The 27908-nt window shown below is 63.5% G+C and overlaps 3 protein-coding genes across 6 annotated transcripts; 1 reads left to right on the top strand and 2 right to left on the bottom strand.

Annotated features, from left to right (window-relative positions):
* Positions 1 to 188: 188 nt before the first annotated feature.
* POLD2 (DNA polymerase delta 2, accessory subunit) lies at positions 189 to 5449 on the top strand. Its single transcript, XM_068174498.1, has 10 exons — positions 189 to 415; positions 2660 to 2781; positions 3317 to 3440; positions 3508 to 3622; positions 3788 to 3986; positions 4131 to 4211; positions 4506 to 4663; positions 4768 to 4895; positions 4970 to 5071; positions 5150 to 5449. Exons 1-10 carry the CDS (start codon positions 196 to 198, stop codon positions 5305 to 5307), a joined length of 1407 nt encoding a protein of 468 aa, XP_068030599.1. The 5' UTR covers positions 189 to 195; the 3' UTR covers positions 5308 to 5449.
* On the bottom strand, positions 5411 to 12342 carry AEBP1 (AE binding protein 1). 2 transcript variants are annotated; one of them, XM_068174465.1, is made up of 21 exons: positions 12075 to 12342; positions 11555 to 11956; positions 11231 to 11302; positions 10708 to 10779; positions 10521 to 10607; positions 9871 to 9987; positions 9673 to 9762; positions 9441 to 9509; positions 9287 to 9361; positions 9093 to 9202; positions 8879 to 9018; positions 8706 to 8790; positions 8488 to 8632; positions 8310 to 8398; positions 7926 to 8049; positions 7651 to 7847; positions 7198 to 7377; positions 6781 to 7120; positions 6552 to 6691; positions 6379 to 6478; positions 5411 to 6298 (listed from the first exon to the last, which is right to left on the bottom strand). In XM_068174465.1, the coding sequence occupies exons 1-21, from the start codon at positions 12310 to 12312 to the stop codon at positions 5748 to 5750; spliced, it is 3423 nt and encodes a 1140-aa protein (XP_068030566.1). In that variant the 5' UTR covers positions 12313 to 12342; the 3' UTR covers positions 5411 to 5747. The 2 variants fall into 2 exon arrangements, with proteins under 2 accessions (XP_068030566.1, XP_068030567.1); XM_068174466.1 differs by having other exon boundaries at positions 11231 to 11299.
* A 2556-nt stretch (positions 12343 to 14898) lies between these two features.
* DBNL (drebrin like) lies at positions 14899 to 25907 on the bottom strand. Of its 3 annotated transcripts, none has more exons than XM_068174560.1 (14): positions 25788 to 25907; positions 25347 to 25402; positions 23471 to 23583; positions 22500 to 22574; positions 22075 to 22221; positions 21528 to 21605; positions 20730 to 20878; positions 20010 to 20064; positions 19437 to 19505; positions 19244 to 19346; positions 17963 to 18073; positions 16777 to 16880; positions 15702 to 15807; positions 14902 to 15422 (listed from the first exon to the last, which is right to left on the bottom strand). In XM_068174560.1, the coding sequence occupies exons 1-14, from the start codon at positions 25868 to 25870 to the stop codon at positions 15283 to 15285; spliced, it is 1389 nt and encodes a 462-aa protein (XP_068030661.1). In that variant the 5' UTR covers positions 25871 to 25907; the 3' UTR covers positions 14902 to 15282. The 3 variants fall into 3 exon arrangements, with proteins under 3 accessions (XP_068030662.1, XP_068030661.1, XP_068030660.1); XM_068174559.1 differs by having other exon boundaries at positions 14903 to 15422; positions 20730 to 20881; XM_068174561.1 differs by lacking the exon at positions 17963 to 18073 and having other exon boundaries at positions 14899 to 15422; positions 20730 to 20881.
* Positions 25908 to 27908: the final 2001 nt, after the last annotated feature.

The raw sequence follows: 27908 nt of genomic DNA, 5'->3' as shown, positions 1-27908 counted from the left end.
ATGCCCTGGGTTGGGAGGAGAGGGGAGGAAGGGGGCCTGAGGGGTGCAATGTGCAGAGGGAGGGTCAGACCCGGGTGTGGTTTGTATTTTGGGGGTGGGGAAGATCATTTTCAGGGGGACTGTTGTGCCTTCGGTGGGAGCCAGGTCCTCGATTCACCCATTTGTTTTCCAGACCCTTCGTTAGAGCCCCACGCCATGTTTGCGGAGCAGGCAGCCCCCACGGCGCAGGGGCTGCTGGCCCCCCCCTCGGCCGAGCCCCCCACCTTCCCCAGGGTGGCCGTGTCGGGCTACTCGGACTGCTCGCAGCCCTTCCAGCTGGGCGAGCGCAGCTTTGCCCGGCAGTACGCCCACATCTACGCCGTGCGCCTCGCCGGCATGCGGCCTGGCCTGGAGCGGCGCGCCCGCAGCCGATGGGGTGAGCCCGGGGAACCCCCTCACCCAGGGATAAAGGGGAAAACACTGCCCTGGGAAAAACACTGAGGGACCGGGGCGTGTCCAGGGTGGGGACAAAGCTGGAGCAGCAGGAGCAGCTGGGGGGGCTCAGGCTGGAGAAAAGGAGGTACAGGGGTGGGGACAAAGCTGGAGCAGTAGGAGCAGCTGGGGGGGCTCAGGCTGGAGAAAAGGAGGTACAGGGGTGGGGACAAAGCTGGAGCAGCAGGAGCAGCTGGGCTGCCTCAGGCTGGAGAAAAGGAGGTACAGGGGTGGGGACAAAGCTGGAGCAGCAGGAGCAGCTGGGCTGCCTCAGGCTGGAGAAAAGGAGGTACAGGGGTGGGGACAAAGCTGGAGCAGCTGAGGGGGCTCAGGCTGGAGAAAAGGAGGTTCAGGGGGGACCTTCTGGCTCTCCATAATTTCCTGGCAGGAGGCGGCAGCCAGCAGGAGGGCTTTACCCTTGACAGGGGTTGGTGCAGCAGAGCAAGCTCAGCCCCCAGCTCTGGCATGCACGGGAATGATGGGATAATCCATATGCAGCTGGATTATGTGGTAATCCTGCTGCAGCTCCCACCTGGAGGGCTGACCCTGGGACAAACTGCATTCCCCATCACAGATAGAAAGGGGGTGTGGGCAGGGAGAACACGATTGCCTTGGTCACGTTGCCCCACACACTTTAAGGAGCAGGAGTTGAGTGTGAGGTTTGTCAGGGTGGGGCTGGGGGGCCCTGGCCAGGAAGTGGGGCACAGGAGGGTGCAGAGGGGCGAGAGGTGCTGGTTGTGCCGGGGGGGGCTGTTTCCTGTCCTGGGGGGGTTGTGGTTCTGCGGGTGGGACCCTCAGGCTCAGAGTTTCCATCTGCAGGATGAAGCAACTGGGGCTCTGCCCCCCCTCCCCGGCCTGAGATCGAATTTCCTTCAGCTTTGCCCTTCTATGGGCAAAAACCCCTTCAGTGGAAGATTTTGGGCCGCACGCCTGTTCTTGTGCTCTCCCCAGCCCCGTGGGCTGTGTGGAAGCAAAGCCAGTGCTGGTCCTTGGTTGGCCACCCTGGACTCTGCCAAGTGTGACAGGACCGAGTGGTTTGTAAACTCCACCTCCTGGAGTCCTGGGATGGGACCAGATTTTGGGGTTTGTTTCCCAGCAGGAAGTGCCTGCGGGCAAAAATCTGGAGAGCACAGCCCCCTCCCCCCCCGAACACACATTTTGGGGAGTTTGAGCCAAAAATAAGAAACTTCAACGGGATTGTTTTTGTTCTGACTCAGAGTGTTTGCATTCCTGGGCTCGGGAATCCATGTTTCCAGTGTGGGATGCCAGGGATGGCAGCGGGGTGCTCTCCCTGGGACAAGAGTCACGCTCAGCAGCACGTGATGAGCAAAGTGGGATTTTTGGGAGGAGAAATGTCTCCCAGAAAGGATGAGGAGCTGGTGCAGGCAGTGTTGTTTTGGGAGAGGAGACCAGGAGCAGGTTCCTTGCTCCTCTCCAGGGCCTGAGGCTCAGGATGGACTTCACAGGCTGGTTTAAACGGGGAATGACAGTCCCACAGCCACATACGGGATGGGAGGACACACACTGGATGGGGCTGGAGCACCACTGCATCCCCAGGGGTGGGTTAAGAAGTTTTGGGCTCACCTTGTGGTGAGGGAGATTTTTGCTCCTCAGCCACAAAGTGGTGCAGCTGGGGCTGCGATGCTTCTTGCAGCTCCTGAGGTTCTCCCAGCCTGCATCCCCTGTGGATCCCTGCCTAAAGCCCAGGGACCTGTCAGCATGCCAGCACCTTCTCTGGAAGTGATGGGGACCCTGAATTCCAGCAGGGATCTGGGGCAGAGGATCTGGCCCTGGCAGAGATCGTGTTTGGGGGCGTTGAGTGATCTCCTGCCTGTCAGCTCCAGGACGTTCGGGTCATCCCCTGGGTGAAGAGCAGCAACAGCAGCCCCCCCTGCCCAAGGTGCCTGCTGGGCCCTTCCCGGGCAGAGCTGTTACTGGGAGCTGAACACACCACCATGACCCAGCTTCCCCCCCAGCACAGAGGAAATGCCTGCAGGCTTGCAGGCTCTGGAATGCTCCTCGGCCCCATCTGGCCCGCACATGTCCGCTGGGCGCCGTGCCTCGAGGAGCAGCAGGAGGCTTCCCAACATTCCCCAGCACCTCGGCGCTGGGCCCCTCCAGCTGCTCCCGCCAGCCCCGCGCCGTGCCCGCCGTCACCCCGGGGCCGCTGACCCCCGGCTCTCCACAGGGAACGACATTGCCGTGCGGAGGCTCTCGGAGCTGCAGGAAGGAGAGAAGTGCTGCGTGGTGGGGACGCTCTTCAAGGCCATGCAGCTCCAGCCCTCCATCCTGCAGGAGATCAGCGAGGAGGTAATGGGCTCACCCCCTCCTCCTCCTCTGCACAGCTCGGGGTGGGAGTTGTGCCTGCACACCTGAGAGCTCACCTGGGCTTCCATGGCTTCCCTGTGTTCGTTGTAGCCAGGGAACTGGCAGAGATTTGAGCGGGATGGCCTGTGCCCAGCCTGTCCCTGGATGCCACCTTCGTGCCAGTGTGTGTGTATACCTTCCACTAGCCCAGGTTGCTCCAAGCCCCATCCAGCCTGGCCTTGAACACTTCCAGGGATTCAGGGGCAGCTACAGCTGCTCTGGGCAGCCTGTGCCAGGTCCTCACTACCCTCACATTCTTTCCCCATATCCAGTCTAAACCCACTCTTTGTCCGTCTGTTCTCCCTGCCCGCCTGCCACCACTCTTGCTCAGTGAGTGAAACCGGCCCATCGGGGGGTTCCGGCTGCCAGGACCCCCGGCTGGGGTGTTGGCTGTACTGGTGGTGGGGGGCTGGGGTTGGGAAGCTTGGGGGCTGCTGGTCCTTGCTGAGGCCATAAAGCTGTCCCTGTGCCCTCGCAGCACAACCTGGTGCCTCAGCCACCCCTGCCCAAGTACATCCAGCCCTCTGACGAGCTGATGCTGGAGGATGAGCTGCAGCGGATCAAGCTGGAGGGAGCCATTGACGTGCAGAGGCTGGTGACAGGTAAGGGACAGCGGTGGCTCTGTGGTGGCAGCCGCCCTGCAGGGGCTGAATGCCTGCTGTGCCGTAGGGACCATCGTGGCTGTGTACGGCTGCGAGCAGGACGACGGCAGGTTCCTGGTGGAGGATCACTGCTTCGCCGACCTGCCGCCACCGCTGCCCTGGAACGGGCCCAGCTCCGACCGGTGAGGCAGCAGCAGCAGGACTGGGGCTGGCACTGTGTCCCTGCTGTGTCCCTGAGCCCCTTGTGCCAAGGGGGCGGGCAGGGGGTCTGGGCCCCCTGCCCCAGCTCTCTGAAGCCCCTAAGTTTGGGAGTGTGGCACAGTGCCTGAGCCTCTCTGTCCATCCAGGTTCGTGCTGCTGGCCTCGGGGCTGGGGCTGGGCAGCGTGAGTGGGGAGGCCCTGCTGAGCACGCAGCTGCTGGTGGATGTGGTGACAGGGCAGCTGGGCGCAGAGGGCGAGCAGAGCTGTGCTGCCCACATCACCCGTGTCATTCTGGCCGGGAATCTGCTGAGCCAGAACACGCAGAGCCGAGACACCATCAACAAGGTACACGGTACACCATGGTGTACACAGTACACCATCAACAAGCAGGGGGCTGCGGCCTCGCCGTGCTCCTGGGGTGCTGGGAGGGTGTGGGGAGGGGGCAGAGGGGGTGCAGGGTTGTCCCTCACTGTCTTCCTGCTTACCCAGGCCAAGTACTTGACCAAGAAGACGCAGGCTGCAAGTGTGGAGGCTGTGAAGATGCTGGATGAGATCCTGCTGCAGCTCTGTGTGAGTGCTCGGGGTTGGCCAGGAAATCGGGTTCCTCTGGGGCAGGGAGCCTTGTTCCTGAGTCTGGGGTGCAGAGTGGCAAAACCCCCTTCCCCTGCACCCAGCTTCCCTCTGAGCAGCCCGTATGGGGAGGCAGATCATACCCAGCTCCAAATCCTTCTCCTGGGGTCTGGCCTCCTCGGTGAAGCCGAGTGGGGTGTCCTGGGGAAAAGGAGCAGCAGTGACAGCAGGGCTTTGCTCGGAGCCCCCTTGGAGGGCACTTTGGCCACCCGGTTGATCCCGCTCTACCCACAGACCTCCGTGCCTGTGGATGTGATGCCCGGTGAGTTTGACCCCACCAACTACACGCTGCCGCAGCAGCCCCTGCACCGCTGCATGCTGCCCCTGGCCAGCGCCTACACCACGCTGCGCCTCGTCACCAACCCCTACCAGGCCAGCCTGGATGGTGTCAGGTAAGCAAACCTACAGCTCTGCTGGCTGTCAGTGCCGTGGGACCATGGGACACGTCCCGGCGTGTCCAGCATCTAAAGCTCCTTTTCTTTCCTCCATAATGTAGGTTTCTAGGGACATCAGGACAAAACATTAGTGATATCTTCAAATACAGCAGCATGGACGACTACCTGGAGATCCTGGAGTGGACACTGCTGGCGGGACACATCAGCCCCACGGCCCCAGACACCCTGGGTATGGTGAAGGCTGGGGGGTTGTTGAAGGGGGGCTTTCCCAGGGGCTCCCCCCCTAATTCCCATCTTCCACAGGCTGTTACCCGTTCTACAAATCTGACCCGTTTATCCTCACCGAGTGCCCTCACGTCTACTTCTGCGGCAATGCGCCCCATTTCCAGAGCAAGCTGCTCCAAGGTGGGTCTTGCAGCACCCCCAGATCCTCCTGGGGGCTGCTGGGGGGCTCCTCTGCCTGACACCCACCTGTGTTTGCAGGGAAGGAGGGGCAGCGGGTGCTGCTGGTGACAGTGCCAGACTTCAGTGCCACACAGACTGCCTGCCTCGTCAACCTGCGCGACCTCAGCTGCCAGCCCATCACCTTCTCCAGCTTTGGGGCTGACAGCGAGGATGGGGACATGGAACTTGGACACTGACCACAGGGAGGGCACAGACTCCACAAGGGGTCCTGGCACCCACTGCCTTTGTCTGTCCTCTGGGAGGGTGGCAGAGCTGGGGAAGCACTGGAGGGACAAGATGTTCATACCAATATAACTTGATTTATTTGTGTAACAAAAACTGTATGGAGGGCAGAAAGGCTGTGCCCGCCTCCATGGGCCCTGCCCAGGAGAGCAGTACCACCCCTGCCACGCCACTGGGACATGGACAGTGGGCTGGCACTGCCCAGCTCCGAGGGATGGGGTAGCATGTCCCTGACAGCACCCAGCTGTTGGCGACAGTGCCTGCAGTCCTTGGAAGCAGCAAGGTGAGGGGCTGGAGCCCACCTGGAACAGCTGCCTGGGCTCAGGGAAGATGTTGGAAGCAGATGCCAAAGCGTCCAACCATGGCTTGAAGCAGAGTGAGGGGTCAAGTGTCCCTAGTCCCCAAAGTTCACGGTGTAGGTTTCGGCCGTGGTGAGGGGCTGCGCCGTCCCCGTGTGCAACTCCCAGCCCTCCGTCTCTGTCACCAGCTCGGTGACCACCTCTGTCTCGGTGTCCATCTCCCAGGTGCCAGCAGTGGGTGGCTCCTGGCTCCAGGGCGTGTAGGCCGTGCTGCTGAAGGGGAAGGGCAGGGCCGTGGTGGGCGGCGGGGCCGTGGGGCTGCCGGTGGCCGTGGTGGCATTGAGGCGCCGCAGCCGCATCTGCTCCCGCAGCCGCATGCGGTGCCGCAGGCGCATCCGCAGGCGCAGGCGCTCGCGGGGCGTCATGGGCCGGCCAGGCACCACGCGGCGGATCGGCCGGTTCCCGTTCATGGCCATGATCTCCCGGATGCGCTTCCAGTTGGAGCGGGACAGGACGAAGTTGCACTGGGTGGCCCCGATGTCGTAGAGGACGTGGCAAGTCTTGACGCTGGGGTTGTAGCCCTCGGCCCGCGCCGACACGCGGTACTCGCCCGGGTTCAGGATGCGCCAGTAGTCCCCGCCGCTGGCTGCAGATACGGGGGGCAGCGGGGTGGGGTGGGGTGGGGGCGGTGCTGCCAGTGCCCTGCCAGCACCTCACAGTACCTACCTGTCCTGACGTTGTGGTTGATGCCCCCCACCACAATGGTGGCGTTGGCAATGGGCTCTCCCTGCTGGTCTGTCACCACTCCCTTGATTCCCCGGTGGATCTGGGTGAGGAAAAGGCATGAGTGGAACTGTGTGGGACAGGTGGGGCAGCTGTGGTCATGTCCCAGTGCACACCTGCTCCATGAAGGTGAGCAGAGACTCCTTGTTGTTCTCCCACTCCTGCTGCAGCTCGCTCTCATGGGGGAACTTGTCACAGCCCAGGTAAATGGAGAGCTCCAGGCAGTTGGTGTGCAGGTAGCTGAAGTCATTCATACCTGCAAGAGCGTAGACATGCCCACCCAGCCCCTTGCCCACCTGCCAGTGGCCAGGTTATGGGGCAGCCACGCCACTGGCCCCAACTTACTGCCAGCCCGGGGCCGCCACTTGGCGCCCTGCACGATGCCCATGGCGTCGGTTACGTCCTGTGTGTGGCAGCCCCCGCGGAAGGTCTCGGCCATGGTGAGGTGTGCTGAGGCATAGGAGATGGCGAGCCAGCGGAACACGGCGTGGTCGGGCGTCTCCTGCAGCTCGGGGTGCTCATCCTCATAGTCCAGCGGGCGAGGGGCAGCTGCCGGCGTTGGGGGGCTGGGCCGGGCCGTGTCGAAGGGGAAGGACACCAGCTTCTCCCCACCCTGCAGGTTGGCTCCCAGCACGAAGGGGTTCTTGTCCATCCACGCCATGACAGCCCGTGTCTCTGCTGCCACCTGTGAGGCAGGCACAGGGCATGAGGTGTCACCCCCTGCCACCCTCTCCCCGCCCCCGTGCCCTGTGCCGCACTCACCGCCGCATCCTCGGACAGGTAGTGCTCCGGGATGGGGATGTGGTGGTTGGGGAACTGGTGGGGCACCAGCCGCCTCTCCTCGGCTGCCCACAGCGCGGAGGCCAGGTCAGGGAAGTTCTCAAAGAGGTCAAAGCCTTCCTCTGTCCAGTGGCCCAGTGCCCAGTTGCCCAGTTCGGAGCCCTGCGGGCAGCCCAGGACACTGGTGAGTCCAGGGGTCTGCGTCCCACCACGCATGTCCCATCCCACTGCTCCTGGTCCCATCCCCTTTTCTGACACATCTCAGGTGCCCAGCTTGGAGCCCTGCAGCCAGCCCAGGGCACTGGTGAGCTGTGGGGGGGGGCTGCATCCTACTGCTTTGCCATCCCATCCCACTGCCCCACAGCCCACCCCACATCCTGCCCCACTGCTCCACTGTCCCGCCTCACTGCCTCATGGCCCCTGCCGCCCCCTCACCGCCTCGTGGGCCAGCTCGTAGCCATCGGGGTTGAGGGATGGGACGAGGTGGATGCGGGTGTCGGTGACCAGGCTCCGCACGCGGGGATTCCCGTCCTGGTACTCCTTGCACAGGAACTGCATCAGCAGCAGCAGCAGCTCCCGGCCCAGCGCCTCGTTCCCGTGCAGCCCCGCCGTGTACCGGAACTCGGGCTCACCTGGAGGCAGGGGCCGAGGAGGGTCAGCAAACCCCTGGGACCGTGGCTGGGGGCCCCGGTCCCTCACACCTCCCTCACCCGTCTCGTGCTCGCCCGGGTTGTCGGAGACCTCCATGGCGTAGATCTTCAGCCCCCGTGAGCTCTTGCCAATGTTGTAGATGCGGGTGATGGTGGGACACTCCTCATTCACCACCTTCATCAGCTGCAGGGGGGGGAGAGATGGGGGCAGTGCTTGGGGGGACGAGCCCACACCCTGCAGAGAATCTCACGCCCATGGAGGATCCCACCCTGTGAAGATGCCCAGCACCATGGAAATGCCCACAACCACAGAGAATGCCATGCCCCAAAGATGCGCCCACCACCACCACCACCATTCCTCATGGAGGATCCCACCACCATGGGTGCTCCATCCCCTACAGAGGATCCCACCCTCCGCCGGATCTGCCCCCCAGCAGCGCCCACCTGCCTCATGTCCTTGTAGGAGTGGTGTCGGAAGTCCAGGTTGTCCGTGGAGGTCACCTCGTTCTGCTGGGTGTAGTAGCTGCTGACAGCTGTGGAGGGGACAGGGACACAGCAGCGGAGGATGGCTGCAGAGATCCCACCCCCCGTGGCCCCCAGGCTGCTTTGGGGTGACTGTTACCAGAGAGGGGGCACCCCAGGACCTCAAGGCGCAGGCAGAGGCTCCCATTCCAGCGCTGGGGGTAGATGCGGATGTACCGGGCCACCATTGGCTCAGGGAACTCGCTCAGCACCGGCGTGTCCTTGTCCACGTTGCCGTAAAACATCTGCCCAGGAGGGAGAGATGTACCCAAGAGGCTCCCCGTGGTTGCCGTGTCACCCGCCCAGAACAGTCCCCACCATCTCCTCGTAGCCATTGCTGTACATCACCCAGTGCTGGCTGTCGTTGCTGAAGCCCACATAGAAGCTGGTGACAAAGTCATCGCTGTGGGAGGACAGGGACAGGTTGGGACAGGGGTCCCCACGCCGCTCCCCCGCCCCACGTCCCCAGCTCCAGCCCCAGGTCCCCGTACTGGATCTGGGAGTCGCGGCCCTGGGTGATGACCCCGGTGAACATGGTGATGCGGCGCGTGTCCACCTCGAGCCAGTGTGCCCGGCTGTCGTCCTCGGCACACCACGCCCCGTCGAAGAAATCGTCCTCGTTGGTGCCCGCCTGGGGAGCAGGGAGCGGGGCGTGGGCGGGGGTGTCACCGAGATCCCTGGGGTGGCGCTGGGGGTGCCCCTCACCTGCATGTTGAGGCGGCCGCGCTGGGCACCCAGGCCGTGACGCAGCATGGAGGAGGCCAGGATCTGGTCGTCCTCGATGCGGTGGGACTCCAGCCCGATTGGGGGACACCCTGGGGACAGCAGGGGCTGATGGGCTTCCCCCCACCCCCCGCCAGGCAGGGTGTCCCTGTCACCCCAGGAATGGGGACACTCACTTTTCTTCTCTGCTGGAGGGGCCCATTCCTCCTCATCTGGATCCCACTTCTTTCCTCCTGTTTTTTTTGGTTTTCCTGGCAAAGGAAATGGCACAGTGAGGGGGGCAGTGACAGGGACAGGTGTGAGGGGACAGGAATGGGGGCTGGCACCCACCTTTGCGGTCCTGGCCTTTCTCCTCCGCCCAGCGCTCCTCCTCCTCCTCCTCCTCTTTCTTGGGCTTCGCTGTTGGTGAGGTGACACCCACCCCAGGGACGTGACACCAGTCCCAGGAACATGCCACCCACCGCATAATGTGACACCCGCCGTGGGGATGGAGCCCAGCCCAGGGACACGCCACATCACCCCCCCCCGCCGGGCCCTGCCCAGCCCCCTCCACCCCTCTCACAGGGTCTGATTTTCTCCTCGTCCGTCTCCATCCTGTCCTCTTTGTCCGGGTGCTCGTGGGGCTTCGTCGGGGGGGGCAGCCCGTAGGTCCCTGGGGGGCACAGGGTGGGGGGCTGGGCCAGCCTTCTGGTGATGGGGGGGCGGGGATGGGGATGGCTGGGGTGCTGGGCTGCCCCGCTCCTCCCGGGTCCTCACTCACACTCATCGTAGTCCGGTGGCTCAAAGCCCTCGCCGTAGTCCCCTTCGGTCACCGGGCCAGGCAGGGGGGGCTGCGGGAGGGGCCGCGGGGGGGGCTGGGGTGGGGGCTCCTCCGGCTCTGCTTGGGAGAGGGGAGGGAAGGGGCTGTGCTGGAGATGGGGAGGCAGTGAGGGTCCCCATGTCCCTGCAGGGTGCCCCCTGTCCCCTAATGGGGTCAGCCCCCCCGTGGGCACCCACGTTTCCCTTTCGGGTTCCCAGGTACCGTGAGGTCCCCACGTCCCCACCGGACCCCTCTGTATCCCTGTAACTGGGATGCCCATGCCCCCAAGAGATCCCCACAAGTGTCCCCCCAGGAGTCCCCCATGCTCCAATGGGAACTCCATGTCCCTACAGGGTTCTCCATGCCCCCACAGGGTCCCCACGTCCCTGCGGGGTTCTCTGTGTCCCTACAGGACCCCTCTGTATCCCCTTAGGACCCCCGCGCCACCAAGAGACCCCCACACCCCTACAGGGTCCCTCATGCTGTCCCCATGTTCACCCCAGCTCCAGGCTGCCCCAAAACGCTGCTTCCCTGGGTTCCCAAGGCTGGGGGCTGTCCCCCACCTCACCCTGAGCAGTGCCAGCCCCCCATGTCCCCATCCCGCCACGTACGCGTCTCCTCGGGCTGGGGCCAGACCCGCTCAGGTCTCCTCCTGCTCGGGGGCTTGGGGGGCTTCTGCTGCCGCCGGACGAACTCGACTGGGGACACAGAGGGCGGCACTGGCTTTGTGCAGAGAGGCGGGGGGGACGTGCCCTCCACCCCTCCCCCGGTGCCCCCGGGCAGCGCCCAGCACCGTACAGTCCTCGTAGTCCTCCCGCTCCAGCTGCTCGTTGTAGTCCAGGGTCGGGGGCTCCGGCTCCTTGGGCACCTCTGCGGAGAAGGGGCACGGGGTGGCACTGGGGTGCAGGCAGGGGACAGCAGGGAGGGTGGTGGCCCTGGGGCACAGAGCAGGTGACACTTGGGAGCAGGGAATTAGTCCAGAGCACAGTGAGGTGCAGGGAAGGGACAGCAGGGAGGAGAGAGGTGGCCCTGGCGTGCAAGGTGACGGCACTGGGATTGCAGGGAGATGGTGCTGGGACTAAGGAAGGTGACATAGGGGTGCAGGACGGTGGCATTTGGGAACAAGGAGGTGGCCCACGTTGCAGGAGCATGGCCATGGAGAGCTGGGACATGACATTGAGATGCAGGAAGGTGACATTTGGGGACAGGGAGGTAGTCCCAAGACACAAGGAGGTAGCCCCAGGGTGCAGAGCGGTGGCCCTGGCCTGCAGAGGAGTGTCCCCAAGACATGGGGGGGTGGCCCTGGGGACTGGGCACTCACCTGGCTGGGGCTCAGGGTTCCAGTCCTCCCGGCCCAGCCCCCAGCGCTCATTTGGTGGCTCTTCCAGCTCTCCTGGGGACAGAGACAGAGCGAGGGGCTGGCACGGCCACCCAGACCCCTGTCCTGGCCCCCCCCAGCCCCACAGTGGGAAGAAAATCCCATGGGAAGGAAAGCGGGAGGACAGAGGGGAAACCCAAGGGGACAAAGCCCGGCCAGCTGTAGGTGCTGCCAGGGCAGTGGGCGGGATGTGGGGTGAAGCTCTGCTGGGCTGAGACCTCCCACCCCAACCCCACTAGTGGCAAGATGGGCGTCCCCAAAACTCACCTCGGACACCTCCATCCTCCTCCTCCTCCTCCTTGTGAGAAGGCTCCAGGAACTCGGGTATCTCTTCATCCTCCTTGCCCTGTGAGGGCTGTTGGACAGTGGGGGGGCTTGGAGGCACTGGTGGCTTCTTGCCAGAGGGTTTGCTGGCCTTGGGTGGCTTCTCCTTGGGCTTTTTGGAGCCTTTAGGGGGTTTTTCAGAGCCCTTTGGGGTTTTTTCTGAGCCTTTTGGTGGCTTCTCCTTGGATTTCTTGGGGGGTTTGTTCTTGCCCCGGTCCTTGTCCTTGACCTTGTCCTTATCCTTATCCTTCTTGGGGCCCCGGGGTCTCTCCTTGGGCTTCTTGGGGGGTTTTTCCTTCTTCCCCTTCCTGGGTTTCTCCGGCTCCGGCAGCGACCCCGGAGAGCCTGGGGGGACCGAAGGGGAGCAGCCACCCCAGGCAGGGTGAGCGTGGCGGGGCCGGGCTGGGGAAAGCCCCATCCCGCCTCCCCCGTGCCCCGGGGGATCCTGCTGCCGATCACTCACCGGTGCCGGTGCCGGTGCCGGTGCCGATGCTGAGGTCGGTGCCGAAGCCCAGCTCAGTACCGTCCCCGTCCCGGTCCCCGCCGTCCCCGGGTCCAAGGAAGCCCCGCAGAAACTCCTCGATCTCGGCGTCGGTGAGCGCGGGGGGGCCCGGGGTTGCCGCCGGTGCCGGTACCGGCAGCAGCGGCAGCAGCGCGGCCGTCAGCAGGAGGCAGGAGCGGGGCGGCCCCGCCGGGACCATCGCGCTCCGCACCGGCCCCGCTCCCCGAGAGCCCCGAGAGCCCCGGACGGGCGGGCCGGGGGCGGTGCTGCGGCCGGGGGCGGCACCGAGCGGCGGCGGCGCCCGCGGGATCCGCTCGGCACCGGCGCTTAACGGGACCGGGATGGCACTGAACCGGACGGGCACCGACACGATGGCACTGTCGCCGGCCCGGTACTGGCACTGCACCGGGACCGCCGGGAACCCGCACCGACACCGCACGGGACTGGCACCGTGACAGCGGCACCGGGAGCGGGACTGGCACCGCGACAGCGGCACCGGGACTGCCTGGGACTGGTACTGAGCCCACACCGGCGCCGTGCGGGGCCTGGCTGGCACGGCCTGGGGACCAGCACGACACTGGTGCCACCAGCCCAGCCCCCCGTGCCTGGCCCCGGGGCTGGCACCGACCCCGCGCTCCCAGCACGGGCGGGCACACGGCACACGCCTGTTCCCGGTATCCAGCACCCCCTGTGCCCCCGTACCCCCTGTACACACACTGCACACGGGATCCCACACAGAACACACAGAGAACACACACAGAACACACACTGCACATGAGATCACACACAGAACACACACAGAACACACACTGCACACACAGAACACACACTGAACGCACACTGCACACACACTGCACACACACAGAACACACACAGAACACACACTGAACACACACTGAACACACACTGAACACACAGAACACACACTGCACACGAGATCACACACAGAACACACACAGAACACACACTGCACACGAGATCACACACAGAACACACAGAACACACACTGCACACACAGAACACACACTGAACGCACACTGCACACACACTGCACACACACAGAACACACACAGAACACACACTGAACACACAGAACACACACTGCACACGAGATCACACACAGAACACACACAGAACACACATTGCACACGAGATCACACACAGAACACACACTGCACACGAGATCCCACACAGAACACACAGAGAACACACACTGCACACGAGATCCCACACAGAACACACACAGATCACACACTGCACACGAGATCACACACAGAACACACACTGCACACGAGATCCCACACAGATCACACACAGAACACACACTGCACACGAGATCACACACAGAACACACACTGCACACGAGATCCCACACAGAACACACACAGATCACACATTGCACACAAGATCACACACAGAACACACAGAGAACACACACAGAACACACACTGCACACACAGAACACGGGATCCCACACAGAACACACACCGCACACGAGATCACACACAGAACACACACAGATCACACATTGCACACGAGATCACACACAGAGAACACACACAGAACACACACTGCACACACACTGCACACGGGATCCCACACTGCACACACACTGCACACACACTGCACACACACTGCACACACAGAACACACACAGAACACACACAGAACACACAGAGAACACACACTGCACACACACTGCACACGAGATCACACACAGAACACACACTGCACACACACTGCACACGGGATCCCACACCCGCACGGGTCGCACACTGCCCACGGACCCTGCACACGCCTGGCAGTGCCCGGGGGGCTGGCAGCGCCTGGGGCTCCCCCCACGCACACGGAGGAAGCACACGGGCTGCAGCACACATGCTCTGCACACGCATTACACACACGTGGCCCCATCCCAGCCCCTCTGCTTGCGGGGTTCAGGCCCGGGCTGGGCTGTGCACGCCCAGGTGGCCCTGGGGCGCAGGGGGTGACGCTGGGGGTGCGCTGGGTGTCCCCCACCCGCCCGGCCCGGCAGGCTCCCTGGGCCCCGGCGGTGGCAGGGCCACGTGGCAGCTCGGGCGCCAGGATCGTCACACGCGTGACCCCCCCTCGTCACACGCGTGGCCCCCCCAGCCATGACTCACTGCCCAACAATGCTGGGGCCTGCCGGGAGCTGGGGGGGCCCCACCTGCACCTCCCCGCGTCTGGCATTATGGACACCAAACCCCTGGCATTCCTCCCCAGTTCCCACCAGGACCCTGCTACATCCATCACCAAAGAAAAGCCCTTTTATTCTTGCTGGGGAGGGCCCGGGGGGAGCAGGGAGAAGGAGGAGCTCGGGGGAGGGACTCAGAGAAGCCACCATGTCCCCCAGCACCTGCAGGAGGGGTGGGTGAGCTGGGACCCCCCAACCCTTTCTCTCCTTCTACTCCTAAAATGACACCAGCACAGGAAACTCGGAGAGGGGGGGGCTGGGCTGGGCTTTTCCCTGTTCACAGTGAGCTTGGGGGTGGGGAGGGGGGTCCCACGCGCTTGGCCGGGCTGGATCTACGCTGCAGGGGAGGTTATTCACTCCCGGGTCAAATCCCCGGAGCATGTCTGGGGTGAGGGAAGGGAACAGTGGGGAGAGCAGGGAGGAGAACACAGGATCACACGTGGCGAGCCGAGTGTGCTCAGGGTGGTGGGGAACAGGGCCAGGATCCACCTGTCCTGCTCATGTCAGACCCTGCAGGATCCCAAAATTGTTCTGATGAGCTTTTCCAACGAAATAAAATTGGGAGAGTGGCTTCTCCAGTGTGGCTGCGGCAGGTCCAAGGTCACGGGGTGGGAGGAAGCACAGGGGGGAGGTAATTTGTTCCCTGAAAATTCCCATGAGGGATTTGTCACGCCCTCCTTCCCGCTCCAAAGCCGAGGGAGGAGGAGGAGACCAGCACTGCGGGCTCAGGGTGGGATGGGACCCTTCCTTCACCCACCCAAGGGCAGCTATGGGGGGCAGGGGGGCAGTGCCTGGGGGGCCCCACTGCCGAGGGGCTGGGGAATGGCACTTCACTGAGAGAGAGAGAGAAACAGAGAAGAAGAAAAAGCCACGTGTCGTTCGGAAGAGTCAGGCAGGAGCTGGGTGGTCTCGAGGTCTGGAGCAGTCCCAGGGCTCTGGAGCCCCCCAGCAGCCCCCCTACTCTATCAGTTCCACGTAGTTGGCCGGGAACATCCCGAAGTGGCCGTCGGGGCCGTAGCCGCGCCACCAGCCCTCGTCGATCATCTCGATGTTGGTGATGATGTTCTCAGGATCAAAGGAGATCTCGGTGTCATCAGCTGCAAGGGGACAGAGAGGGGAGCGGGCTCAGAGCACCTGAACCAGCCCAGCCCTGGGGCTCCCAAGGGATGTGGAGCTGCTGGAGCGAGTTCATGGAGGTGCTCCAAGGGCTGGAGGCTCTCTGCTCTGGAGCTGGGAATGTTCACCTGGAGCAGAGAAAGCTCCAGGGAAACCTTAGAGCTCCTTCCACTGCCTGAAGGGGCTCCAAGAGAGCTGGAGAGGGACTTGGGACAAGGGATGGAGGGACAGGACAAGGGCAATGGCTCTGAGGGTCTCACCAGCCTGGTAGTCATAGAGTGCCCGGGCACAGAGCCCCTTCCCCGCCAGGTCTGGGGGCTCCTGGTACTCCACCCTGTAGTCGTATTTGGCATCATCCACTTGTTCCTTCAGGAAGGAGAGGGGAGCAGGAATTACCAGGAGAGCAGTGGGAGGGAAGAGAACAACAGTGTCCAGTGCCCAGGAATGTCCATCAGCCCCCCGAGGCTTGGGAACCCCTGGCTGGAGGTTCCAGGTGCCCTCTGGAATAAAACCTGGGCTCCAGGGAAGCTGTGCCACATGTCTGCCAGAGGAGCAGACCAGCTCTCAGCCAAAGAGCCAAGGTGGCCCCGTCTCCGCCTGGCTCAACATCAATCCCTGTCCCTTGGGATCTCATCCCAGTGGAAACTCCAGAGAGCAGCAGCAGACACCCCCTGGGATCCCTCGGGATCCCTGCTGCAGACACAGGCTCATCCCCCAACAGATGAGCTCCAGCTTCTGAAACATTTCTGCCAGAGCCTGAGCTGGCTGTGGTTTGCTTTCCTCAGGAAAGGCTGAGGGGATCACTGAGCCCATCTCCTCTGGAATCCTTTGGAACCTGCTGGACACTTCCAGAATGGGACAATGCTTGCAATGCCGATGGTTTGGTGAGCACGGAAGAAACCAGAGGGGCCCCACGGCAGCACAGCACAACCCCACGAGGAGCCACTGGAGAGCCCTGGCGTGCACCAGGAATGACTGGGATTGCCAACTCCGCCGGTCCAGACGTGCAGAGAAGCAGGAGGAGGAGGAGAAAGGGCTTTGGAAGAGGCTGATGGATCCTCTCCCCACAGCGGTTCTGGGATGTGGCACTGACAACAGCTACACCAGCCCTGGGGTGCAGGAGGGGTGCCAGGGACTCAGCACCAGTGTCTCCCACTGGGAGCACTGGGAAGGGACACAGCAGCGCCCCTCGGCCACCCAGGTGCATCCTGAGTACCCCTGAGCTCTGGGGTTTCGCCGTTTCCTATGATTTCAGCTCAGGAAAGTGTTCCAGGCTCGTCCTAGGGATGGGGCGAGCCACGCTCTCCCACGCAGATCCGGGGTCCCCAGACTCACCTGGGGGGGCTCCTCGTAGATGGCTGAGGGCTCCGGGGGCTCCTCATACAGATTCTCCTCCACGTGGGAGCCTGGCACACCAGAATTGTATCCAGAGTCTCGTCCTGAGGAGAAACAAGGGATCTGTCACCAAAACCATGCCCTGTCCCCTCATCTGGCCCAGTCTGGAGCGAAACCACGTTCCTGCCGTGAGCTGGGTGTCCCCGGGCTCCCCTGTCCAGCCAGGACGTTGGGGAGCAATGGAAGGGACAAAGGAGAGGTCTACCTCGGACAGGGAAGGGATGAACACAGGGAAGGGATGAACTCGCTCAAGATGGAAAAATTCCCATGGAGGGGAAGGGCTGGAGCTGAGGGCCTGGCCAAGAGCAGCATCTAGTGGTGGCAGCAGCCTGGGGACACTGGAGCTGGACCCCAGCACGTCCCTGGTGCCCTGGCCACGGCAGGGCAGGTGGAACTGGGTGATCTCTGAGATCCCATCCAAGCCAAACCGATCTGTGACTCCATGATTTGGGGACAAGGCCAGTCCTCAGTGCCACCCGCAGGGAGACCTCTGGCCACAGCCAGCCCTTCCCTGGAATTGCTTCCTCCCCAGACCACTGGGAAGTGGCTGGGCAGGGACACCTCCCACTGTCCCTGGTGCTCCCAGCCCTGCCCAGCCTGGCCTTGGGCACTGCCAGGGATCCAGGGGCAGCCCCAGCTGCTCTGGGCACCCTGTGCCAGGGCCTGCCCACCCTCACAGGGAACAATCCCTTCCCAATATCCCATCCAGCCCTGCCCTCTGGCAGTGGGAGCCATTCCCTGTGTACCTCAGGGCCACAAGAAAACAACCCAGGCCAGCTCTGGAGCAGGGACACCCCTGCACGGGGGTGCCGCCACCTCGGCTGGGCAAGCCTGACTGTCCAAGCCCCTGTGGCAGGTCTGGAGGGAGGCTGGGGGTGCACAGAGCCAAATTCCAGCCTGAATTCCAGCAGGAGATATCCTCATCCCCCAGGCACCGAGCCTGCCGCTGAGGACAAGCAGGAGCCATCCTCATCCTCAGCATCACACTCGGCCCCGGCTGCAGGCAAAGCCCAGGGGGAAACCAAACGGAATCTCCAGGCCTGGCCTCCAAATGCCCAATTTTGTGAGATCCAGCTGGAAAGAGGAGGAGAAAAGCTTTGGGCGGTGCAGGGAGCCAAGCACGTACCTGCAGCAGGCACTGGGGAGGCCGGGGGGGACCCCCAGAGGTCCCGGCTGGGGGAGGCAGGGCTGGGCACCGAGTTCACCTCCTTCTGCAGGAACGGGCTGCGCAGCTTCCCTGCCAGAGGGGAGGAGGGGGCTGCAGGAGCTGCTCGGGCAGGGGGGCTCCCAGCCTGGCTGGGCACCCACACACTGCCGGGGCGTCCTCCCAGGCAGGATTTTCCAGCTCTAATCCCGCTTTAGGAAAACGAGTTTGGCAGCTGGTTACAGCAGCAGCCAAGGGAAAAATTAAAAAAAAAAAAAGTAAAAAAGGATTTTTGAGGAGGAGGAAGAGCTGGAGGGCCCTGCCTCTGGCTCTCGATGGTGACTTTTGGAGCACCCAGAAGTCCACAGACATCAGACTGGGAGGGGATGATGCAAACTGGTTTCTGCCAGTGCATTTCCTGTGGCAGGAGGCCACTGAGCTGGTATCTCCTCAACTCCACCTCCAACCCAAACAAAAGCTGAGGAGATTTCCCAGACAAGCCCTACCAGCACCAAGACTCCTGCCTACCCTTATCTCTGATCAATTCCAGGCTATTTATCTCCCTTTCCTCCAAGAAAACCATCAAATCCTAATGAAACACCTCAAAGTCCGTCTCTCCTCGTGATGTCTAACCATCAGTAAAGGCATTTTCCCAGCGTGGCATTCCCTGCTCTCCCACCCATGGCTCGCCTGCCCAAGGAAGTAGGATTCATGCTCCTATCACCAAGTGAAAGGGATTATTCTGAGACAATTCAAGGTGCTTTGGAGGTGGTTGGGCTGAGGAGGATGAGGAGGAGGAGGAGGAGGTGGCAGAGGCAGTCACCCGGGGGTGTCACGTGCCCATCACAGCTACTTCCTCAGCTCTGGTTTGCAAACTTCCTGATTTCTATCTGAGAGATCGGATCAGGCTCGTCCAACAGCACAAGATTCTGCTTGGCTAGGGCAGTGCAAAAATTTGGGTGAAATTTCATTCAGTCGGGACAGACTGCGACAGCGGTGTTAACAGATTGAACCCTAATTAAAAAAAACCTAACCAACCAAGAACTTCAAGGCTCAGAAGAGGAATCAGAGTTTGGAAATCTGCTGTCATTGTGGCTAAAGCTTGGCTGGAGCCCGACACAGCCCAGCAGAGAACATCAGCGTGCTGAGAGCCGCCAGCTGCAACCGTGGCCTCGCAACATCGCTGCCCCACCGGGACCCCTCCAGGTGCAGAGACCCCGGTGCAGACTGCCCCCAGCACCCCGCCGTGTCCCCAGGCCGTACCTGGCTGTGCTGGCAGCGCCGTGTCCCCTGGCCCCGCTCTCTCCCTTTGCTTGAAGATGTCGCGGGGGTTGACGGCTCTCTGTGCGATCAGCGTGGCCGCCTCCTGCCCGGGGCGGGGGCACACGGCCGGTCAGGGCCAGCAGCACGGGGGCAGGGCCAGGGCAGCCCCCCCGTCCCCGGGGGAGCTCCTCACCTGGGCTTTCTCCACCGACTCGCTCCTCCTGACGCCCCTGCGTGCCTCGCGCTCCTCGGCGCGCTCCTTCTGCGGCGCGGGGCAGCGCTGGGCAACCAGCCACCCTCCGGGCCTGGCCAGCCCCCTCCAGAGCCACCTGCCCCCCCACGTCCCTGCTGCCCCCCTCAGCCCCCTCCGGACCCCAGGAGCTGCGAGGGAAGGGGGATGAGGAGGGAACCCTGGATCCGGGAGGGAGACGCGGGAGCTCTGGGCTGGGAGCGGGGACTCGGTGTCATGGAGTCGTGGAATGGTTTTGGCTGGGAAAAGCCTCTGAGAGCAGCTGCTCCCCAGCAAGCCAAGGCCACCACTGACCCGTGTCCCCAAGTGCCACGTCCACAGAGCTGCTACAGCCCCCCAGGAATGAGGATGCCAGCACTGCCCCGGGCAGCTGTGCCAGGGCTGGACAACCCTTCCCATGAAGGAATTTCCCCAGTATCCAGCTTAAACCTCCCCTGTGCAGCTTGAGGCCATTCCCACTTGCCCTGTCCCCTCCACCATGGGTAAACCTCGCCTGGGGCCAACACCAGAGCTCACCCATTGCTGCTGCTCCCTGTCCCTGTTCTCAGCCTCCTGTTGCTGCTGGAGTCTCCTGTGGGGACAAATGGGTTAAAACTGAGGATTGGAGACCTCATCCCACTATTACAGGTCCTTGGGAACAGCACATAAAGGCCATCCCTCACGTTGGTAATGCTCCCCCTCACTTCAGGGCCAGACAAGGTGCTACAGGTCACCCTTGAGGAGAGGAGCACGGTGAGAGGGGCAGGAGCTGCTCCAAGAACTGGGATCGTTCCCGGGAAACCTCTTCCTTGGGAATATGGACATGAGCATCTTTATATGGGAGCTGGGCAGATTTCCCTGGAGTCCCTGTGGGGCTTGGAGCTCCCTGGACCTCTGACACCCCAAAAACAGGGGCCATGGGTGCCAGGCAAGAGGCTGGGAAGCAGAAGGGAGAGGAGTCCTGGAGCAGGATCCATGGGTAGGGAGACTCAGGGGTGATGCTGGACGAGCAGCCAAGCTCCTTGGGGGCTAGCCAGGGAGATGTTCCCTCCTCAGCTGGAGTAAGATTCCCTCCTCTCTGTTCTTTTAAAGGAGATTTCCTGGGACGGCAGGAATCCCAGCAGCAGGAAATGCATGGAATCCACCACTCCCTAAGGACCAAACTCTGCTGGAGTGGGGGCAGCTCAGAGAGGCAGTGACGGGGACACCCGGCACCACAGGGACCCCAGGGAGCAGGATTCCCAAAACCCCACTCACTTCTGGGCTTCGATTTCACTGGATCTGGCTTTAAACATCTGCTCCCGGCCCGCGGCCTCCTGCAGCTCCCGCTCGCGCCGCTCGCGCTCCAGCCGCTGCCGCTCCTCCTCCGCCCTCCTCTTCTCCTCCAGCCGCCGGTTCTCCTCGTCCTTCTGAGGGCAGAGGGCACCGAGGCATGGGCTGCTGGGCTCACAGGGGTGGGGGCCCCGCTGTCAGGGCCTGGAACCCCCCGGCCCTCTGCACCCCGGGGCACACGGCACATCCCGGGGACACGCGGCAGATCCCGGGGACACGCGGCGGGTCCCGGGGCTCGTGGTGGATCCTGGGGACACGCGGCGGATCCCAGGGACACGCGGCGGATCCCGGGGACACGCGGCGGATCCCGGGGCACTTTTCCAGTCAGGAGGTCCACATGTCCTTGCTTAACCCCATAAAAGCCAAGGTGAAAGGGAAGGAAAGAGGGAGCAGCCCTCGCAGAGTCAAAACCCATTTTCCTCCCCCAGCTGGGGTTTGCTGGGAGCTGGGAATGCCAGGGGTGCATCCCAGCCCTCCCTCCCCGAGCCCACCCCAGCAGCCCTGAGCCAGATCCAGGTGAGATAAAGGAGATAAAGCAGCTCCTTCCCCTTGAGGACTCAGCCCCTCCTCTCGGAGCACCCAAGGCAGCAGCTCTGCACTTCCCTGAGCTCTGGATCCCTGGTTCCAGGCAGGACTCCCCAGCTCCCAGACACAGAATAAGACTGGAGAATAATCTCCAGCTAACCCCAAACACTTTGTGCTCTGAGGCACACGTTCACTCACCTCTGCTTTGGCCCAGAAATTGTCCTTATTGACCCTCTTGATCTCAGACATCGCGTTCGTCTTCTGGTACACAGAGCCCTGAGCAAGACACAAAGAAACCACCTTTCTTGCATTTTTTTTTGTCAAAAATGATGCCCAAATCAGCACAGTCTGGGACTTCCCATAACCTGATGCTTTGCCCCACAATTTAAAGGAGGGCTGGGTGAGGCCAGCCATGTGCACGTTGCCCAAAGTAGGGAATTGCTGGTCCTGGCACAGGTGACTGCCCCATCCCTGGAAGTGTCCACGGCCAGGCTGGATGGGGCTTGGAGCAACTTGGGATAGTGGGAGGTGTCCCTGCCCATGGCAAGGGATGGGACTGGCTGGGCTAGAACCCCTTCGGGCACAGAAGGGGCTCCAAGTTCTCCCTGGACCCTTCCCTTCCCCAGGCCGAACATTCCACAGACGTGCCAATGGCCAGGGTGCCCCTTCCATCATGGGATGAAAGTGGCCCCAGACCTTCCCCCCCACCCAGAGGCACCCAAAAGCCCTCACAGACTCAACTCACCACGGGAGCCTGCGGCCCCGAGTCCTGGAACTTGCTGCTCTCCTTGTGGAAGCTGTAGTTGGCCCCGGAGGCCTTGGCCACCTTCTCCATGATGAGCTCAGGCTCCACGTCCTCCTCTGCCCGGGCATTGATGGTGACGTGAGCCCCCTGAGCAGGAGGAACCAGGACGGGGGTGAGGGGGTCACTCTGGGAGCCCCCAGACCCACCACCCTGCCCTGGGAGGTCCTGCCTGTGCTCCCAGAGCTCCCAAGGGAAGGAAAAGGCTTCTGCTGAGAAGGAGGAAACATCCAGAGGGATTTTTTGGGCAAGCTGGTCAACTGGAGGATGTCCCTGAGCGTGGCAGAGGGGTAGAGGGGGATGGTCTCAGGTCCCTCCCACCCAAAGCATCCAGTGACTGCCTGAGGGAGGCACGAGCAGGGTCAGACCTTCAGGAAGTTGGCCACGGTGCTGACGTGGTTGGCGCAGGCTCCCTTCCGCACGTCATTGACGCCTTCACCCGTCTGCAGGGAGACACCAGCAGCTCACCTGAGCGCCTCGGGGTGCAGTCAGGGCTGCAGCACCTGAGCCTGAGCCTGAGCCCCCTCCCCAGCTCACCTGAGCCCCTCGGGGTGCAGTCAGGGCTGCAGCACCTGGACCTGAGCCTGAGCCCCCTCCCCAGCTCACCTGAGCCCCTCGGGGTGCAGTCAGGGCTGCAGCACCTGGACCTGAGCCTGAGCCCCCTCCCCAGCTCACCTGAGCCCCTCGGGGTGCAGTCAGGGCTGCAGCACCTGGACCTGAGCCTGAGCCTCCTCCCCAGCTCACCTGAGCGCCTCGGGGTGCAGTCAGGGCTGCAGCACCTGAGCCTGAGCCTGAGCCCCCTCCCCAGCTCACCTGAGCCCCTCGGGGTGCAGTCAGGGCTGCAGCACCTGAGCCTGAGCCTGAGCCCCCTCCCCAGCTCACCTGAGCCCCTCGGGGTGCAGTCAGGGCTGCAGCACCTGGACCTGAGCCTGAGCCCCCTCCCCAGCTCACCTGAGCCCCTCGGGGTGCAGTCAGGGCTGCAGCACCTGAGCCTGAGCCTGAGCCCCCTCCCCAGCTCACCTGAGCCCCTCGGGGTGCAGTCAGGGCTGCAGCACCTGAGCCTGAGCCTGAGCCCCCTCCCCAGCTCACCTGAGCCCCTCGGGGTGCAGTCAGGGCTGCAGCACCTGGACCTGAGCCTGAGCCCCCTCCCCAGCTCACCTGAGCCCCTCGGGGTGCAGTCAGGGCTGCAGCACCTGGACCTGAGCCCCCTCCCCAGCTCACCTGAGCGCCTCGAGGCACTGCAAGGGGCTCTGAGGTCTCCTGGAGCTGTCTCCTCTCCAGGGTGCCCCCCCAGCGGTCCCAGCCTGGCTCCAGCTCCCTCCCAGCTGTCCCCACTCACCCAGTTGACGAGGACGTATTTGGGCAGCCCAGAGTTGGGATCCTTCACGCGGCAGAAGCCGTACATCACCTTCCCACTGTTGAGCTCCTCCACCATCTCCTCCAGGCCCCCATCTGCCCCGGGAGGAAGGAGAGGGGGTGAGCCCAGTCCGGTCTGTGCGTGGTGGGAGCAGCCAGAGCCACGCCAGCTCTGTTCCCTGGAGATTTTCCCCGCTGGATGCGGGGCTGTGCCAGCTCACGAGAGGCTCAGAGCCCGTGTTTACTCTGTAAACACACAACCTGACCACGCATCACCCTCGTGGTCACCTGGGAGCCTTTGCTCACCCACTGCCATCCCCAGCAGCCTTCATCACCCAGTTCCTCTTCCTCAGGCCTTCACAAGCCCCACATGGGCAGATCCTGGCTCTCAGCCATGAGAGAGAAGGGGAAGGAGCTGCTCACACTCCCCGATCAGTTAGAAGCTTTGATGAGAGCAGGCAGCTGCCAGTTTTGCCCACAGGTTCCTGCACAAAACCGTGCTCAGAAACACCTCAGTGAGGGGGGAATGGGCTGAGGAGTGGTGGAGGAACTGGCTGAGCCTTGTTCCTGCTTTGCAAGGTGGAAGTAGAGGAGGAGCCAAAAGGGAAGCATGGGGCAAGGCCCTGCTAGTGCACCACGGGGAAACTCCTGCCTCAACGCCTCCCTCCCTGTTACACCCACCTAGAGTGGTCTCAGGGCTGCTTTGAGGACTTGGGAGTGAGCCCCAGAGGGAAAATCCCACACAGGGCTCAGGCAGGGGCAACGGAAAGGGAACAGCATCGCTCCCACTGCACCAATAAAGTACCAGGAAAGGAGGGAAACCACCAAAAACGCACACTCTCGTCTCAAAAATATTCCCCCAGACCACAGTTCCTCCTGTGCTGGGTTGGCTGAGCCCTGAAAAGTGGGAAAAGAGCCACTGGTCCTTTTCACCCCTGGCAGGGGCAAAGAGACCAACACAGCTCGCTCTGCTCTGCGGCATCACCCGGATCATTTCCTTCTCCCTATTAAACATTTATGATTTGGCTCTAAATTTGGCTCCAAACCCGGCAGGGAAGTGGAAGGTTGGAAGTCTGGAGCTGGTCGGTGAGGGCTGGCACAGAGGGAATGCTGGGGGAAGCTTGGGGCACGCCCTCTGCAGCTCCCCAAAACTCCCCAGAACTCCCCAAAACCCTCATCTGAGACTCAACAAGAGTCTTCCCCAGCAAAACCCCCCAGCACCAAACCCCTGGCTCCATGGGCTCCACCAGACCCCGTGGAGCATCCCAGAAACTTCCACGGGGCTCCACGGGCTGGGAAAAGCACTTGGAAATCAAGGGAGAGGCTGGGGAGGGATGAGAGGATGCAAATCCCAAGTGTGGGGAAACCGGCCTGGATGCGCTGCTTCCAGGAGGCTTCGGCTTCCCAGCCAGGGGTGCTTGGGTGGGAATCGGACAAAAAATAAATAAAAAATAATTGCAGGAAGAAGGGAATTGGACATGAGGGGCTTGAAGAGCATTGAGTAGGGAGCCCTGGCTGAGTGAGTGGCTTTGGAGTAACACGTGGCCCTGCCTAAATCCGGGATCTAAAATACTTCAGGGATGCAAAGAGCAGCCAGAATCCAAACTTCGGATCCCTTGGGAAGGAGGAAAACGGCAGGAAAGGGGCAGCAGAGCTGGCAGTGAGGCTCTGCTCCATATTCCTCACTCTGAAATCCCACCAGACGCCCCGACACAGCTCCCAGCCCTGTCCCACCACCAAAGGCACCCCCAAACACCCTTGGGGATTGAACCCCCCGACATCTCAGGCAGGTACAGTGAGATGAGCCCTGGAAGCCCCCCAGAGCCCTGGAAACAGGGGATGGTCCCCAAAACCCTCACCTCCGGAGCCAGCCACTCGCAGGTCATTGCTGTTGCCTTCATAGGTGAACAGAGCCCTAAAATTAAGGCAGAAATGGGATTTTTAGCCAGCACAGTGCTCATCTGGGCTGTTCACACAGGGACCTGCCAGCCCACAGCGCAGGGACCCCCTGATCCCCCCAGGGACCCCCAAACACCCCCATGTCCCCCAAAGCCACCGGCCCAGCCGTACCATATTTTTCCCAGGCCCATCCCCGTTTCGCTCCCCCCCCTCCATCCCCTCCCCTCCCCCTCGGATTGCCCTGCACCCCCATCCCCCACCCAAACACCCACATCCCCCCGAGCCCTCCCCAGCCCCCGCCTCCCCACCCATCCCCGTCCCCATCCCCGTCCCCATCCCCGTCCCCATCCCCGTCCCCCCCCCGCCCCGACCGACCCCCGGCCCCGCCGCCCCTCCCGCACCAGTCCGTGCGGCTCCCCGCGGCCACCACGCTCCCGTAGGCCTCCTGCAGCGCCCGCCCGTTCTTGGCCAGGTTCAGCGCCATGGCCGCGCCCGCTCCGCCCGCCGGTGCTACCGGCACCGCCCCCGGGCCCGCCCCGCCGGTGATACCGGCACTGCCCCCGGGCCCGCCCCGCCGGTGCTACCGGCACCGCCCCCCAGATGCTACCGGCACCGCCCCCGGCACCGCCCTATCGGTGCTACGGACACCGCCCACCAGATGCTACCGGCACCGCCCCCGGCACCGCCCCGCCGGTGATACCGGCACTGCCCCCGGCCCCGCCCTCCTGGTGCTACCGACACCGCCCACCAGATGCTACCGGCCCCGCCCACGGCCCCGCCCCCGGGTCCCCCGGTGATACCGGCCCCGCCCCACCGTTGTCCCCGCCCCGTGACCCCGCCCCGGAAGCGCCCGGCCCCGCCCCGGACAGCCCCGCCCCACCAGGCCACGCCCACTGGACGCTACACCGCGCCCACGACTCGCTAGACCACGCCCCTATATGTATAGACCACGCCCCTGTATGGCTAGACCACGCCCCCTCCAATCGCAGAGCCCGCCCCCAATGACAGACCCCGGCACGGAGACCCCACCCCCGGCAGGGAGACCCCCCCCCACCCCTCCGGACAGACCCCCCCCCCGGACAGACAGGCCCCGCCCCCGCCGGTAGGCCCCGCCCCCTGCCCCCCGTCCCCGGTGTTCCCGGGGGTCCTCTGTCCCGGGGCGCTTCGGGGTCCCCCGGCCCGGTTCGAGTTTCGGAGCCTCCCGCCCCATGGGGGTCCCGCACCCCCGGTTCTCGGGGACCCCCATCCCGGGACAGCCGCTCCGGTTCTCGGGGTTCTCGCGGCAGCGCAGCCCCGACAGCGCAGCCCGCCGCCCGCACAGCCCTCCCGCGGCCCCGGGGGCAGAACATCGCCGTTCCCGGGGGTTTCCCTCAATTCCCAGCCTCAGCGGGGAGCTCATCGGGGATGTTTGCGGGTACCGGAGCGCTTCGGAGCCTGGAGCTTTCTGGGGGTGCAAATGCGTCTCAATTTTAGCCCCAGTCGTGGAAATTGTCCTCTCACCCCGCCGTGGCGATGACCCTCCCGAAGGGGGGGCAGGAGAGGCCTGGGGGGAACCGGGAGGGGACCCGAGGCGGAGGGGTCGGTGCGGGGCAGGGGCAGGCGGTGTCCCCAGGAGGTGTCAATGGGACATTAGCGGCTCATTGTTCCCCCGGCCCTCCCCCGCTGCCGGCACCGCGTGGGGAAGGGCCGCTCGGGCCCCCTTTCTCTCCCCCGAGCCTTCCTCCACATTCGGGGTCTCCCTAGAAGTTGGGAGAGCAGCAAGGACGGGGAGGTGGAAGGGGGGCTCCCCCAAAAAAATCCTGCGGCGTCTCACCCGCCCCCTCCCCCGCGGGCTCGGGGCCACGGGGGGAGCAACGCACCCGTGAGCCACCCCACCACCTTCATGCGTGGGGAAAATAACGGGGGCCGAGCGCTCCCTGCCCCGGGAGGGTGAGGCGGGGGGTAAGGAGCCCCCCCAGAGCCCGGTTTGTCCCCAGAGGTAGTGATGGTCCCCAGTTCCCGGGGAAAAATGTGTCTGGGGGAGTGGGATGGCGTGGGAGATGGAGAATGGAGGCTCCGGGCGTGTCCCAGGGTCCTGAGGCACCTGAAAGTCCTGGGTGTAGGTCCTGGGGTACCTGAGGCTCCCGGGGTGTCCAGACTTCCTGGGGTGACCAAGGCTGAGGGAACAGCGGAGGGCCCTGGGGTGGTTGAGGGTCCCGAGGTGGCTGAAGGTCCTGGGGTGCCGGACGGTCCCACCTCACCCCCCTCACCCCCTCCATCCCATGGATCCCCCGTCCACTTATCCGGCCATCGCCCCCGGAACAGCAGATGTCACCTCCCGGTGGACGAAACCCTTTGGGGAGGCTCTCCTGTGTCTGTAGGACCTACGAAAATGTTGGGGAACACCCCAAAACTGCAGGGCTGCCTTTTTTATGATTCAGGAGGTCATAGGAGGGCAAAGTTTTGGGGCACCCGGGGAGCGCTGGGTGGCACGGGACGTTCACCCCTGACATGTTCCCTGCTGGAACCACCTCCCCACGCCT

Source organism: Anomalospiza imberbis, chromosome 28, assembly GCF_031753505.1.
Source record: "Anomalospiza imberbis isolate Cuckoo-Finch-1a 21T00152 chromosome 28, ASM3175350v1, whole genome shotgun sequence".
In the NCBI taxonomy this organism is placed as follows: domain Eukaryota; kingdom Metazoa; phylum Chordata; class Aves; order Passeriformes; family Viduidae; genus Anomalospiza; species Anomalospiza imberbis.
The sequence above is the reverse complement of the archived record's forward strand: the minus strand, read 5'-3'. Positions and strand labels throughout refer to the sequence as shown.